The 14,239-nt window shown below is 52.3% G+C and overlaps 1 protein-coding gene across 1 annotated transcript in view; it reads right to left on the bottom strand.

Moving 5' to 3' along the window:
- GAD1 (glutamate decarboxylase 1) overlaps positions 1 to 13,960 on the bottom strand; it is a 36,346-nt gene extending 22,386 nt beyond the window's left edge. The window contains exons 1-4 of the mRNA XM_063098845.1: positions 13,855 to 13,960; positions 10,406 to 10,468; positions 4,692 to 4,850; positions 3,165 to 3,407 (exon numbers count right to left, since the gene is read on the bottom strand). Coding sequence (XP_062954915.1) covers positions 3,165 to 3,407; positions 4,692 to 4,850; positions 10,406 to 10,468; positions 13,855 to 13,936 — 547 coding nt within the window. The 5' untranslated portion in view covers positions 13,937 to 13,960. The remainder of the gene's footprint in view (positions 1 to 3,164; positions 3,408 to 4,691; positions 4,851 to 10,405; positions 10,469 to 13,854) is intronic.
- Positions 13,961 to 14,239: the final 279 nt, after the last annotated feature.

Genomic DNA, 14,239 nt, shown 5'->3' with positions numbered 1-14,239 from the left:
AGGTCTACAACCTTATGCACCCAAAATCTTATACCAGAATTTTTTTTTTTTTTTGTCTTTTTCGTGACCAGCACTCATCCAGTGAGTGCACCAGCCATTCCTATATAGGATCCGAACCCGCGGCGGGAGTGTCGCTGCACTCCCAGCGCCGCACTCTCCCGAGTGCGCCACGGGCTCGGCCCTTATACCAGAATTTTTACAAAAACAAAATAACCCAGTTCAAATTTCAACATCAACTCTCCATATTCAATGAAAATAACAGATGACAGACATGGTACTTAGCAGCACGTGACCTAAAGTCAAGTACAGGGAGAAAAAAAGTTATTTTTTAAAAGTTTTTCAACAAATAAACTGTAAGAAAAAAAAAGATGAAGGGAGAGTCTATTAATTAGGAGATACATCAACCAAATGCTATGTGAAGGACTTATTCAGACCCTGATTCAAATGAATTATAACAAAGTAAAACATTTATGACATTCACGAGACAACTGGAAATTTGAACATTGACTGAACATTTCATGATACTAAGGAGCTGTAAATATTTTTAGGAATAACAATGATGTGGTTTTCTTTTAAAGAGTTCTTGAGGATAAAGAGCATGTATGGATGCAATAATATTACATTGGGGATTTGATTCCATGGAATATGGAAGAGTGAGAAGTGGATGAAGGTAGAGGTGAAACAAAATTGGCAGGAGTGAGTGCTGGGTGTTGGATGTATAGGGTTCCTTATACAATTCTATAAGTTTAAAATTTTCCATAATAAGTTTAAAAAAGAACAACTAAGAAAGTCTGGCATACCTACATATCACCTAAGTAGCTGCTGTGGTTGAAGGCTGAGTAACACCTTTGTTAGTTCATGCAGAATCTATATATGCTGGTTCCTTTTTAAAGAAGTCGTTTGTTAATGTGTACAGAAATTTCCAAATGCCATCATCATCCCTTCACAGACAATACCCAGATGAGTATGTTTTCACTATTAAAACCTAATTCATTACTTTGGCTGAGCAATAATGCATTAATATCCTTAAAAAAAAATTTTTTTCACTGTGTGTAACTACATGCAGGGTTTACCTATCGCTCCTGTACCTATACCTAAATGACAGACAGACAACCAGGAGCTGTGTTTTGGTGTGGCAGCAACAGTATACTTGTACTGGGGTCAACCCCTGAGATTCAGCAGAAGGTTTCACATTGCTTGGAAGATTGTGAACTCTGTAAATGTGTATACATGCTCCCGGAAGCTGCTCTGAAGGACAAGGAAGGACGGCTGCAGGCTCGATATCGAAGTAGATGCATACGCTGAGCTAATGAAAGCCTGTGCTCTCTCTGACCATGAGATGCCTCAGTTTTGTAGATGATATGAGGTACTATTATGAGAAAGTTATGTATTTTTCTTTGAGGGACACCACCATTCTCGGCTTTAATGATAAAAGTACATGGTCCCCATCTCTCTGAGAAAGTGTACGTAGAGTGAACTGACAAAATTAAAAACACTGGACCAAAGCAAGTCAAGCAAAAATATACATGGGGAATTCTGACTCTTTTGAATCCAGCCAAATAACAGTACTTGTTCTCCATCGGGAGACCATGATAAGATATAACTAAATGACTGCTTTTCTTTGAAAATCAAAAACACACAGACTTCGTACATATGGAGCCTTCTCCAACCACAAGTTATTCCAGTGTTGTTGGCAGACCTCAAAAGCTGTTTGAGATTTCTCATTTAAAAAAGCTTCTTTGGCTAGCCTCATTATTTCATTATAACACTTTGTTTTTGACATCCAATAGCCTTACTCAGCTCTATCACCACCAGCCTCCCCAGTCTTGGTCTTAAATCTATCTTCAAATAACTGAGAAGGGAGAGGGGAAATAAAGGAGAAGGAGAAAGAAGAAAAAAGAACAAGGTGCTGCCAGTTGTGGCCTTGGTGGTTTCCCCTGTGGTGGCACCTATGCCAGGGATGGCCAATTCCTATAGATGTGTCTGCCCGGGAGCTCAGGAAAGCCAGGCTGTGGTGGGGGGAGAGAGAAGTCGCTGCTTCACTCGGAGGCTTAGAACAGCTCAGCCAGAGGTTCAAGAAGTCCTTGAACTTGAGGCAATTGGAAAGTAACTTTGGCCAGGATTGCTGATTTAGAGAGGGCTTCTGTAATATGAAAAGGAGGCAAGAGGGCATCCTCAAGGACTCCCAGTTTTTAACAAGATTTGGTGACTCAGAGTGTCTAAACTCCAGAAGGTGTAGAAGCAAAGGATGCATGTGTGACTTTTTGGCCTAGCCAATAGAAGGTGACATGAGTTGAATTGTGTCCCTCAAAAAGACATGTCCGAGTCCCTAATCCCTCGTTCCTGTGGATGTGACCTTATTTGGAAATAGGGTCATTACAGATGTAATCAAGTTAAGATGAAGTCAGCTGGATTAGGGTGGGCCCTAATCTGAAGACTGGTATCCTTATGAGAGGAGGGAAATTTGGACACACACACACAGGAGAATGTCATGTGAAGGTGAGGGTATAGACTGGAGTGATGCAGCTACAAGCTAAGGAACACCCACACCACCAGAAACTGGAAGAGGCAAAGGTGGATCCTCTCCAAAAGCCTTCAGAGAGAGCACGGCCCCACTGACACCTTGATTTCGAACCTCCAGCCTCCAGAACTGTGAGAGAATCAATTTCTATTGTTCTAAGCCACCCAGTTTTTGGTAATTTGTAACGGCAGCCCTAGGAAACTAAAACAGAAAGGGAGGGAAATGGGCCCAATTCTCCCCGATGTTGGGGACAGGGAAGGGTAGGATTTATCAGATTTATAGGCATGAAAACAGAGGTGAGAAAAGAAGTAGGGAATGAGTCACTCTGCTCTCTTTAGGTTGTGAGTAGCCTAAAACTAAGAATGACAACCCTTTATATAGAACTTGATCTAGCACCATGTATTTGTATCTTTTAAATCTGCTTCTACAGCAATAAATGATGATGAGCTTTTGCCAGAGTTGGGGCTTCCCATCAACTGTTACTGCTCAAGGTTGTTTTTGTTCTTGTGGTCACTAAGCACTTTGCTGCCTTCCCTCCCCAGGGTTGTGTTTCTCCTTCTGCATGAGTTTGCATCCTCACAACTGGCCTGAGCGAGATGGAGGGCAAGGTTGCACTGAATGTCCACCTGGCTCTCCTCCTTACCTGTGCGGACCCCATATTTCAGGGTGTCTCTGCAGTCAACCAGGATCTGCTCCAGGGACTCGGGGTGGTCAGAGAGCTCCAAGTTGAAGCCCTCCATGCCTTCCAGCAACTGGTGTGGGTGATGGAAGTCCAACACCTTGGTGGAGCGATCAAATGTCTTGCGGACATAGTTGAGGAGTATGTCTACCACTTCCAGCAGAAACTGCACGGTTTGCTCCTCCCCGTTCTTAGCTGGAAGCAGGTCTGAGGAGAGAACACCAAATGGTTACCACCTGACTCATGTCTGGATTTCCTAGGGCCAGAGATCCGTAATATCAGCCATGTCTTGACGAGCCTAATTTCATTCCAGGATATGTATACGCACTGAGTATCTGATGTACCATATCCCCAGAAAAATGCACATATGCACTGACACTGAAGCTTTGTGTACAGTTTCTAGGGGCTCACAGGCTTTCTGAGAGTTAGGCTACTCACACAAGGAAGGAAGTGCTTTGAGAAGCCATGGGCAACCTGCCTTTGTGGTCGTCCATTTGCAGGCTGAGTGGGCACCTGTGAGGAGTGTGATGGAGGGGACTTCTGTCATACTCCCCTGTGGCCAGGTGTGTCCCAGTACATCTGGTCTAGTGTTATGATGTGCTTGATCTGTTGATGGCAGAAGGTAAAGGCTTTGGGGGTAGAGGATGAGGTTCCCCCTGAAGAGGGTGGTCCTTCATGATGTCCTCAGACAGGAAACTAGCACTGGAAGATGGGGCTTAGGAAGGTGGGAGAGGGGACCCTTGGCTCTCTCTTGACATCATCCTTTTGGGCTTGGACTTTGAGATGTCCAGAGATGTCTTTGGGCCATGGGCTCTGCTAGGCACAGTCAAGCTGGGGGTGCATGTGGGGGGCGTTGGCCAAGAAGAAAAGCTATAGGGGCCCCAGTTGAGGTTGCCATAGCTCAAGATCAGGAAGCACTGTACATGGCACTCTGTGTCTAGTCCCTGGATTATCTCTGAGGTCCTAGTGAAGTCTTGTTTACTGTTCTGGTCTGGCTTCTGTGACGCTGTGGTGAGTTAATGAGTTTGGGAGAAACTGGTAAAGCACCTCCAGTGTTATGGGCACAGAAGGAATTAGTGAAAGATCTCCAAAAGGAAAATGAGTTTCAGGACAGTCTTTGGTTATAAGGCCCAGCCATACAGCTTCCAAAATTGTAAATTTTTTTTTTTAAAATTAGCCAATCTTGGAGGATAATAATATTAATCACTAGAATTCTTTGGATTCCATGCATCCATATTTGTGCCTGAAGGTGTGTTTAGAATGGACTGTTACTTTAGCTTCCTTCATCTAGCTTCCAAAATGATGGAGAACTGGGCAGTAAGGAAGGAGGGAGTCTGTTATAGTCCAATGCTGGAAAGCAGTTTCGTGAGGATTCAGAAAGAACAATGACATTTCTTGGTAAAAAGAAGTAAAATTTCAGGAAAGAGTCAAGATACTCAAATAAGGAGACCACTGGACGGCACTTGGGCTGGGAGTGGGGGGAGGGACTACCTCGCGCAAACAGGTTGGAGAAGTCGGTCTCTGTGCGCCGGAAGTGGGTGTCCCGGTCGCTGTTTTCACAGGACAGCAGGTTCTTGGAGGACTGCCTCTCCTTGAAGGCACTCACGAGGCGACTCTTCTCTTCCAGACTGTTGGTCCTTTGCAAGAAGCCTATGGCATGAGAAGCTGGGTCAGAGAGAGCGCTCTGAACTACACAGCCACCGAGGTCAGCTGCTGGACCAGGACGACTCTCCAAGCAGGGCTCTCACTCCTGTGAAAGAAGCTGTGTCTGTGTTTTATACATAGTGTCTCTGACTCTGCTCGCCTTCAGGCAGGGAGGGGGCAGTGCCAAGTGTCATCAGTGGCACAGACCCAGTCATGCGAGAGAGAAAAACAGTAAGTGAAGCCCGTTCTCCTCTCTGAACGTGACAGTGAACTCAGAATTAAGTCAATTGGACAGCTTCCACTCCAGTAACCAGCCCCAGGATGAGGTTTTAAAGGAAGAGACACAGTCAGAGAGGATGCTGCCAGCTCTGGGTTTAGGGCTGTGCAACCCGAGGGAGAAGGGAAGAGGACAGCAGAGGGAGGAGGAGGGAAGAGGACAGCAGGGGGAGGAGGAGGGGCGAGAAGAGCAGAGGGAGGAGGGTGAGGACAGCAGGGGGAGGAGGAGGGGCGAGAAGAGCAGAGGGAGGAGGAGGGGTGAGAACAGCAGGGGGAGGAGGGTGAGGATGGCAGAGGGAGGAGGGTGAGGACGGCAGAGGGAGGAGGGTGAGGACGGCAGAGGGAGGAGGGTGAGGACGGCAGAGGGAGGAGGGGTGAGGTCCAACACTGGGGATTAGGGAAGATGCTTTTTTCCTCGGGTAACACTCACAGGGTTGAATGTAAGTGTAATTTTTCTGAGCCAGACCTGAAATGCAGCTTTTCCTGTACCACCCCCTCTCCTTGAATGAAGGTATTGAGGAAATAGACAAGAAAGTGTAAAATCATATGTGTGCTGATATTTAATTCTGTAACTACTTATTAAGCACCTGTTGTATGAAAGCACTTTGCTAAGCATTTAGGACAGGGGACGGATAAAGATAATTGAGACAGATCCCTCACCCTCCAGGAACTTAAAGTCTGGCAGATGGTGGCCAATGTCGTAATAATGATAGAAAGTCATCCAAGAACTCCACAGGGATGAATCCTGAGCCCAGTGGGGGATTCAAAGCGCCTCACCTCTGCCCCTCAGATGGGGTGGAAATCTCTCCCACCTGAGGTGAGCAGTACAGACAACACCAGCAGCAAACCGGGAAGCAGGTTGAGCAGAAAGGGCTGGAGAATGTGCCGACTAGGAACACCCCTCCACACACCTCCACCTATCTCCTTAGGGGCTCCCTGCCTACAAATCCACTCTTTCTCTCAGCATATTCTCCAGTTCAGCCTCAACCTTAGCCCATAATATAACACATTGAAAGGAGGAAGAAAGTTCTGAGCTTCTTGATGACCCCAAAGCTGTCTTTGTAGATATCAGGATCCTTGGGTAGTCACACTCGTCACAAGGCAGGCTTGGAAGAAAGTCCCAGGAGGTGCCAGAAAGGGCAATTCAGCTTTACTTCCCTGGGACTGCAATGCAATGGTGATGGGTGGGAAAAGGAGGGTGTTAGAGGAAGAATGTGGTGATTAGCGTCCTCCCACACACAGGAGCCAGGGTCTATTTTTGGAGGGAAGAATAGGCAGGCAGAGGCAGCAGGCCCTCCATTGTTCCCAGCACCTTTAAAACTTGTCACCAAAGTCCAAAAGAACAGCAGAAGGGGGAAATACACTATCACAGAGCTCCACACTTGGATATAAAGATGAGTGGAGTGTCTTTTCCCTCACCTCTTCTACTTTCTGAATCCCTCCTCCAAATCATCAGAGTCCAGAGCAAGGAGCCAGCACTCATTTGCCAGAGGCATGCAGAATCACCTGGCTCCTGAACTCGGAGACTGCTCCCCTTGTCCCAGAACAGTGAGCTGTGGAATTTGCCAGACCAGAAAGACCAAATCCAAGCAGCTTAATGTGGGTGAGGCCATACCCAGCTGAACCCCACTCTGCAGTCTCTGACCTCTGGTTGGGCTTCAGACACACTCCCTGGGAAAACCTTAAGTCTCCCACCTTGAAACCCCTTTAGAAACCCCTTTCCTCTGGTCAGCTGCAGGGGGCAGGACTTTAGTTTAAGTTCTGGATGTTATCTCCAAGAAAGATTTTGACACAGGCTCTCCCAGAGATGTCCTGATGGGGTTGAGAGATGATAATTATGACACAACTTTAAACCTGCATCCCATTCTGGGACAGGAGGTATAGTGTACTAGGAATCAGAATTTTCTCCAAATCCTGTAATTATGTTATGAATAGCACACTTACATTGCATTATAATGTGTTAAAAGCCATTAAGTCAGTAATGTATACATTTAATGTATATTGTCACTTTGTTTAGAAATATGTTTGTTTTCTGAAATATCAGATCCTCAAGAAGGGTAAATGATCCAGACCTCTCTTGGCTCTGAGAGGCCCTGGAGGAAACTGTTTCCCCAAGGATGGGGAGGTGGTGGATGACATCGAGGTGGGTATTTTGACAACTTCCCTGGCTAGCAAGGGGTCTGGAAGCAGGAGTCTCTGAGACTAAAGCAGAATGTACTCTCTTTTGCTCTACACCCCAGGTGTGAGGACATAGTTGAAGTCTGAAGGTAACTGGTACAGCTGTACATTCTTAGAGGCAAAGAGGAGAGCTGAGGAGGACTGAAGTTGCAGCTGTGTTTGGTCTGGTTGTAGCCCTCTGGCTAGGCTCAAGGGGAGAATAGGAGGTGAGCCCTGTTATGACTCCATGTTTGGGACAAGGGCAGCTCCTGCTGCTGCTTCCTCACAAGCCTAGGGGGCCCAGTGAAGTGCCTGGCTGCAGCCAATTGTTTCCAAGTGGGGCTTTGAGCTGTCATGGAATAAGGGTGCATGGCAAAGGGGCACGTGGAGGCAGAAGCCCAGCACATTCTCTGCTCACCAAACTGTGGCATGAAATTGCATCTGCTTAGAAGAAGGGGCTCTTTTTCCAATTTTTATGGGCTAACAGCACACTGCCAGATCCGCCCCCCACCTCTTTTTTTTCCAAGAGAAACCAGAGATACAGAATACCCGAGGTCTCTGTATTTTTAAAAGTTGGCAACTGATTAAAAAAATTACACACACTCACACTGTGTGGACTAAATAAAACGGCTCAGGGGCTGTAAATGGTAGCAAGTTTGGGACCTCTACACAGATGGGGGCGGAAGCCCAAGGACACATTGGGAAGTTAGCAGAGCCTAAGGCCAGAACTTAGGGATCCCTGTGACTCATTCTATTTAGGTCATGCCACCATGCCTGCAGCCACTCTCTAGCTCTTGGCAAGACACTGGGTTTCTTCTAGCTGATTAGTGTCCCAGGGGGGTTCTGCTGCCCCAGCTAAGGGTACCTACTGGTCGGATCCAGGGCTTTCTTGCAGCTTTACTCCCTGGCTTTGGATCCAGGGCCCAAACCAAAGACTGCACTTTCCCTCCACTAGAGTAAAATGGGAAGCCAGAGTTGGCACAAAGTATGAAAATTAAATCCTTCCGGTATTGTTTCCTCTAAGAATCAAACCTAATAGGAAGGAAGCCTCCTAACCTGTGGCCCTAAACGCAGAGCGTTTTGGCAGAAGGCAGTTTCCCCTCAGACTACCCTGTCCTCTTCTGTCACACGGGTTGCAACTTTTCTGAAATTAGTGTTATGGAGGGGGTGTGTAGAAACAGGGAAGAAATCTCTGAGGATGGTAGCTCCCAAATGCCCAATAGCTCTCCCTCAAGGCACTGGCTGGCAGCGGGTGAGGGGGAGTTGATGCCAACTCTCCTCCTATATTTGCGGACTCATCGATGCCCAACTCTTTCCTGCCCCTTTACTCTTTCAGGACACGCAGGGTATGTCCCCAGAAGGGGCGCTTAGACCTTTTCTTCCGCTGACGCCGACCCGGAGGGCCTGCAGCCGGCGCAGCAGGGGGAGGGTAGGGGGTGGGCGAGGGCTGCAGGCCGGGGACGCAGGGAAGGCAGCCTCACCCTGAGCTTGCCCCCACCGTGTCCTCGGACGCGGCGGGCGCCCAGGGCTCACTCAGTTCTGCTTGCTCGGCTGCATGACAATGACGGCTGCAGAAGCCGAACGCCATGGCCGCTGAAGGGACCCGACGCGAAACGCGCCATTAAGCCCGGAATGGCGGCGGGGTGGGGGTTGTGGGTGCGAGGGGGCTATTTATAGAACAAAGCTCGGCTGCCGCTGGCCACCGAGGCGCAGGGACGCGGCCCTGGCCTTGCCCCACGGGCCTCGCGTGCTGGGGAGGGAGCCAAACCCCCGGGCCGCTCCGCGGCAGGGCCGGGCTTCCCCCTGGAAGATGGCTGGGTCTAGGAGGCGAGCTCCCCTTCGTCGCCGTAAATGCTGGGTCCTGGGATCAAGGGGACAGAGCCCCAGAAACACGGGGGCGGGCGGGGGGCGAGGGCGCGGCGCGGCCAAGCGGGGAAGGAGGTGGTTCCCACCAGCTGCTGAATGACTCCTCTCTGCTCAAACTCCAAACTGTCACCGGCCTCGGGAACCCGGGCCCAGAGAGCACCCACTCTCCGACCTGCTCCCGGCGCTCCCGGGGCCGGGGCCGGGGCCGGGGCCGGCGTCTGCCCCGCCGCTATCTCCCGCGCGCAGCGCAGCCGCTGACGGATGGCTCTTTAATAAGCGCCTCGTTAATCTTCCCCCGCCGCTCCACCCCCTGCCCGGGGACATCCGTATTTTCTGGCAAGATAAGGCTGGAGAATTTTAGACGGTGAAATGTAGCAAGGAAAGCAAATCCTCATTGTTCAGCCGGAGCCACTCAACTGTGTCCCTTCGAATAAATCTCCTTTTTTCCTTTAAAAAAATTTATCCCCAGGGCGTTTTCATTTCAGACCCTCACCTCTCCAGAGAGCAGTTCTCTCCAGCTCCTGGATCTATTTTCCTTCCTCCCCGGCAAATCGTGACACCCCCTGTCCTCCCACCCGCTGAGGCCGCCCGTCCCCACTTGCCCCCTTCTCTTCTCTTCGCCTTCAAGGATACACTCGGCAACCGCTCCTGCCTGAGCTGTCGGCACCTCCCCCAGGGAGGCCACCGAGGGCCGCAGGAAATTCTCAGAGGACGACGTCTGAATCCGCTATGACATCTCAGCACAGAAACCTCGGCCCAGGAGGCCGCCACTTTCATAGACCGGGGGTGGGGGTGGGGGATGATGAAGGGGAGGAGGACGACGTGTGAGCCAGTCTTAGGCAGACACCGCGCCTTTGGTCTGCTCTCTGGTAAAGCCAGGCCAGTTCACCTGTTCTAGACGACCTTCCAGACGCTCCCGCAGAGCTCGCGGGTCGTAGCGGCCCTGGCGTCGGCCTAAGAGATCCGGGTTGCCGCGCGGGGGCGCTGTGCCCCTGCTTGCGCGCCCAGACCCGGCGCCCGCGTTCCTTCTACGAGGTTTGAGGGGGTCAGGGACCCCACAGGAAAAGGCCCCTCCGGGCCGGGTCAAAGGAGGGCGGGGGAGGGTCAGGGCCTGTAGGGGACCGCCTCTGCCCGGCACAGGGGCTGTAATTACATTAGGAAACTGGACCCAAGAGCCGGGATCCCCTTCCGCGAGCTTCCCACTCTCCCAAACCCACAAGGCCCGTGCGCCGCGCCGGGCCCCTGCCCGCCCTTTCACTTACCGCAGATCTTGAGCCCCAGTTTTCTGGTGCATCCATGGGCCACACCGCACCAGGTGTCATACGCTAGGATGAGAGAGAGCGAGAGAGATGCGGGTCAGGAAGGCTCAGGCCGTGGGGACTGGGAGGAGGGCACAGGTTTTCTTGGGGGAGGGAGAGGTCTTCTCTAGTGCTCCTCATTAAAAGCTCTTTCCCGAAAGGAGCAAGGAGTCAGATCTGTGGGTCGACAGGCAGATTCGGGCCCTCCTTCCGAGCTCCATCACACCCCCTTCCTGCTCTGGCTTCAGGTATAGAACGGTGTCTATGAGAAACGGGGCACCCAGACCCTGCCGGGACCTCCGAGGGGCAACCGCAGAGATGAGGTCGGGGTGGGGCGAAGGCTGAGCCCATGCGCAAAGGGCCAGGCCCCGCCGCTCAAGTTGTCCAGCACCAACCGGCCAGGCCCGGCAGACTCGAGGGGAGACCACAGCAGCCCAGAAAGGGAACACAGAGGCATCTGGGACCGAAACGTCTCATAATTTCTTGGCGGGTCTCCAGCCGAGTGGCAGCTTAAAATAAACTGGCATGAAATGGGGTCGCAGAAGAGTTCAGGAATTAATTGGGTGAAAAATAGTATTTGACTAGATGATCGGGCTCGCATGGCTGCTCTTCAGTCAGACTGGGGAGTCGGGAAGACAACAGTGCGCCTCCCGTCCCCATCCCCAGACCCCTCTTCCCAACCTGCCCCTCGTTAACCCTTCCCTCGGACATCTCGGGTCTGCAGCAGGCTAAGGCGAATAAAATCAAGCACCTTTTCTTTGGGTCCGAACCGCAGACCCAGGGGCTGCCGGATTTTCCTTCTTTACCAGCTGTTCTCAAACCCCTCAGGATCTACCTGTCTTCGGGATTCAACTTCCAGCAAGGAGCAGAAAGCAGCCCGGTGCTTGCGAAGCCCTCGCGCGGGCTGGCGTGGTCGGCCCAGCGTGAAATCCCCTTTCGATCCCTCAAAGCAAGGGCCTCCAATCGCTTCCATCCCCCACCCCATCCCACCCCACCCCGGCCCTCGCCTCCAGCCCGGCGCGAGTGTTGGCTGAGATAAGGAGAGTGACAGCCATTAAACCCAAGGCACAGCAGAGCCCCAGCAGAGAGAAGAAACAGTCCGATGTCGGTGAGAAAGCATGTCACAGATGCAGTTCCAGTGAAACAGGAAATCGGTGCAAAACAAAGCCCTAATATAATAACACCTCAAGGGTAGAGAGCTATTTCCACTCGATAAAGTGCTTTGCTTTCACATTAAACATCATCTCATCTAATCCTTATAACAACCCTATGAAACAGGAAAGAGGAGTGTTAATCTAAGACTCATTTTACAAAGAACATTGAGGCTCAGAGAGGTTAAGAGAGTTTTCCAAGGTCACTCAGCGGGCAGGTTAGCGGGCAGGTTGGATTTCAGACACAATGCACTATCTTTCAAAATTGGGTGTTACAGTGAAGGAAAGGGAAAGAAAGATGGGGAGAAAGAGTGAGAGAGCCTCTTTGATATAGCAGGGGTCGGGAAGACCTAGTTGCCGAGGTCAAGAAGGGCTCCATGCCCAGTTCAGGGGTTGCTGGAGCAAGAGGGAGAGTAAGGATGTGCGGCTGGGAAGGACACCTCCCAGGAGACCTCGAAGGGGCAGAAGTGCAGTCAGCTGGACGGGCGAGGGAGTGTCTGCAAGGGAGGGTGGGAATGGAAGAGCGCGGGGCGTGCGCCTGCAGCATGGGGTGCGGACGCTGGGACTGGGCTGCTGAGGGCTGGAGACTGTGTTGCTGGGACAGGTGCTGTTTACTCTTCCCGGGCTGGATCCTTGGCTCCCTCGCCTCCGCCTCGGTGGCTTCCGGGCGCTCCAGGCCACGGGTCATCGCCTCTACTAGGTGGAAGAGCCCGTAGGCATTTGCTCAGGGCATTTGCGCCCGACGGCGAGCAGCTACTGGGAAGTAGGGTATCGGGGCGCGAGGGGTGGGTGAACTCAACTGCCGCCCAGCACAGCCGGGCAGCAAAAAGGGGGCGGGAAGTGTGGGGAGGATCGGAGAAGGAATCCATCAAGGCCAAAGCAACGAACAAAAGGCGCGCAGGCCTCGCGCTCCCCCCCGGCCTGTTCCGGCCAGCGCCGCGCCACCGGTGCCCAGCTCACGTGCCACCAGGCTGGCGGCTCTCCCGAGCCCCTCTTTGTTATGTGGGTAATTGTAGCCCGCCTGGGTGGCGGAACAGGGAACTGAAAAGGAAACTGGAACGCGGCCTGAGGGCTCGAGGCCTCCTGCCCGGGAGCCCCTGCTCGCGCCAAAGGGTTGGGGAGGGGGCTTTCCCGATAACAACCCTCCCCGCCTTCGTTGATGAGGACAATTATTTTCTCAAGCTTATATAAAAGTGCCATAAAAGCGCAGCAGTAAGCATTCCTTCTAACCACACTTTGCCCCCCTAAACCCCTCTTGTATAGAAATTCTGGGGCCGTTACTGTCTGGAGCTGATAGATTTTTGCGGGGTGGGGTGGGGTGGGCAGACACTTCACTTCAACACGGAAAAAGAAAAAATTCCCTTATCCTCCTGCTTCTACAGACGTAGGAAATCGATCCGAGACAGATGCTGGAAATGGGTTGAGGAGCCCATCAAGCTAAGGGTGGGGAAGCATAACCCCCCTCTTGTATCTGGTACCCCCTTTCTTCCCCTCTCTTCAGGACTTGTTACACCCGCTGACAGGTCTCTTGCCCGGGAGAAAGGAGAGGGGTGCACTCTCCTCCCGCCCTGGCAAACCTGCTTGCCCCGTCCCAGTTCCCCACCTCTCGCCACTCAGGATGCTGCCCCCCCCTTTTTTGTCTCCGAGATGTAATTAATTGTATGAATGTCGAGGCTCAGTCTCAGTTTTACGCACTTTTCCCGCCCCTGGCTTCTCCCTCACTCGTCAATAGCTCGACGCAAATTTGGAGCAATTAGGGACCCTGAGCTTTTTCTAAACGCTGCAATTAACGTCGAAATTTCCGCTGATTACAGACTTTGAGCACAGCGCAGGAAGAAAGGAGGAGGTCACATCTCAGCTCAACGAAAGCCGGAGACAGAAGACTGCTTTCCCACTGGGACTCCCGGCTTTTCACACCGCCCCCTGCCCCGATCCCTGTTACCCCACCAAATAAAGAAATCATGCACGACACAACAAAAACAGCACTGTCGCCGAGCACCCCTCCCCCGCCGCGGAACCCCCAGCGAGACCGCCGCCGCTCAAACTCTGCTTGGTCCTCGCTCTCCGGTGCCCTGGGAGTCATCTAGCGTCCCTGACAGCCCAATGCCCTCTGACAGGGACCCGGGTCAGGGCCCTGTTTATTTCCCAGCCCCCACCGTCTCCGCGCTTCCCTTTCCCTTTCCGCCAGCGCAGCCTCTCAAAGTCTCAGCGCCCCCCATCTTCCCCTCAGTCCATTTGATAGGAAGCCGGGGCGGGACCTACTTGTGGGGCGCAGGTTGGTGGTATTGGGGTCCGCTCCCGCGTTCGAGGAGGTTGCGGACGGAGAAGGGGTCGAAGACGCCATCAGCTCTGTGGTCTCGGGGCCTCTACTGTCCAGGGTCCTCGGCGGGTCGGCAGCAGGAACAGGCTGCAAAGAGAAGCGAGAGCTGTGCGGGAAGGGCTTCCGGGCTACTGCACACGCGAGGCGACTGAGGGGCCGGGGGCGCCGACGCTCCCCTTGAAGTCCCGGCGGCGGAGAGAGAGAGGAGGAAGGGCAGCGAGCCGGCCGGGTCCGGGTGCGCCGGGGGTTGGGGGGCGGAGGAGACGAGCGCGCTAGCTCGGGGACAGGGGCGCAGGTAACGTAGACGCTGGCGGCTCTTCAGTCTGG

The sequence above is a fragment of the Cynocephalus volans genome, chromosome 1 (genome assembly GCF_027409185.1).
Source record: "Cynocephalus volans isolate mCynVol1 chromosome 1, mCynVol1.pri, whole genome shotgun sequence".
NCBI classification, from domain to species: domain Eukaryota; kingdom Metazoa; phylum Chordata; class Mammalia; order Dermoptera; family Cynocephalidae; genus Cynocephalus; species Cynocephalus volans.
The sequence above is the reverse complement of the archived record's forward strand: the minus strand, read 5'-3'. Positions and strand labels throughout refer to the sequence as shown.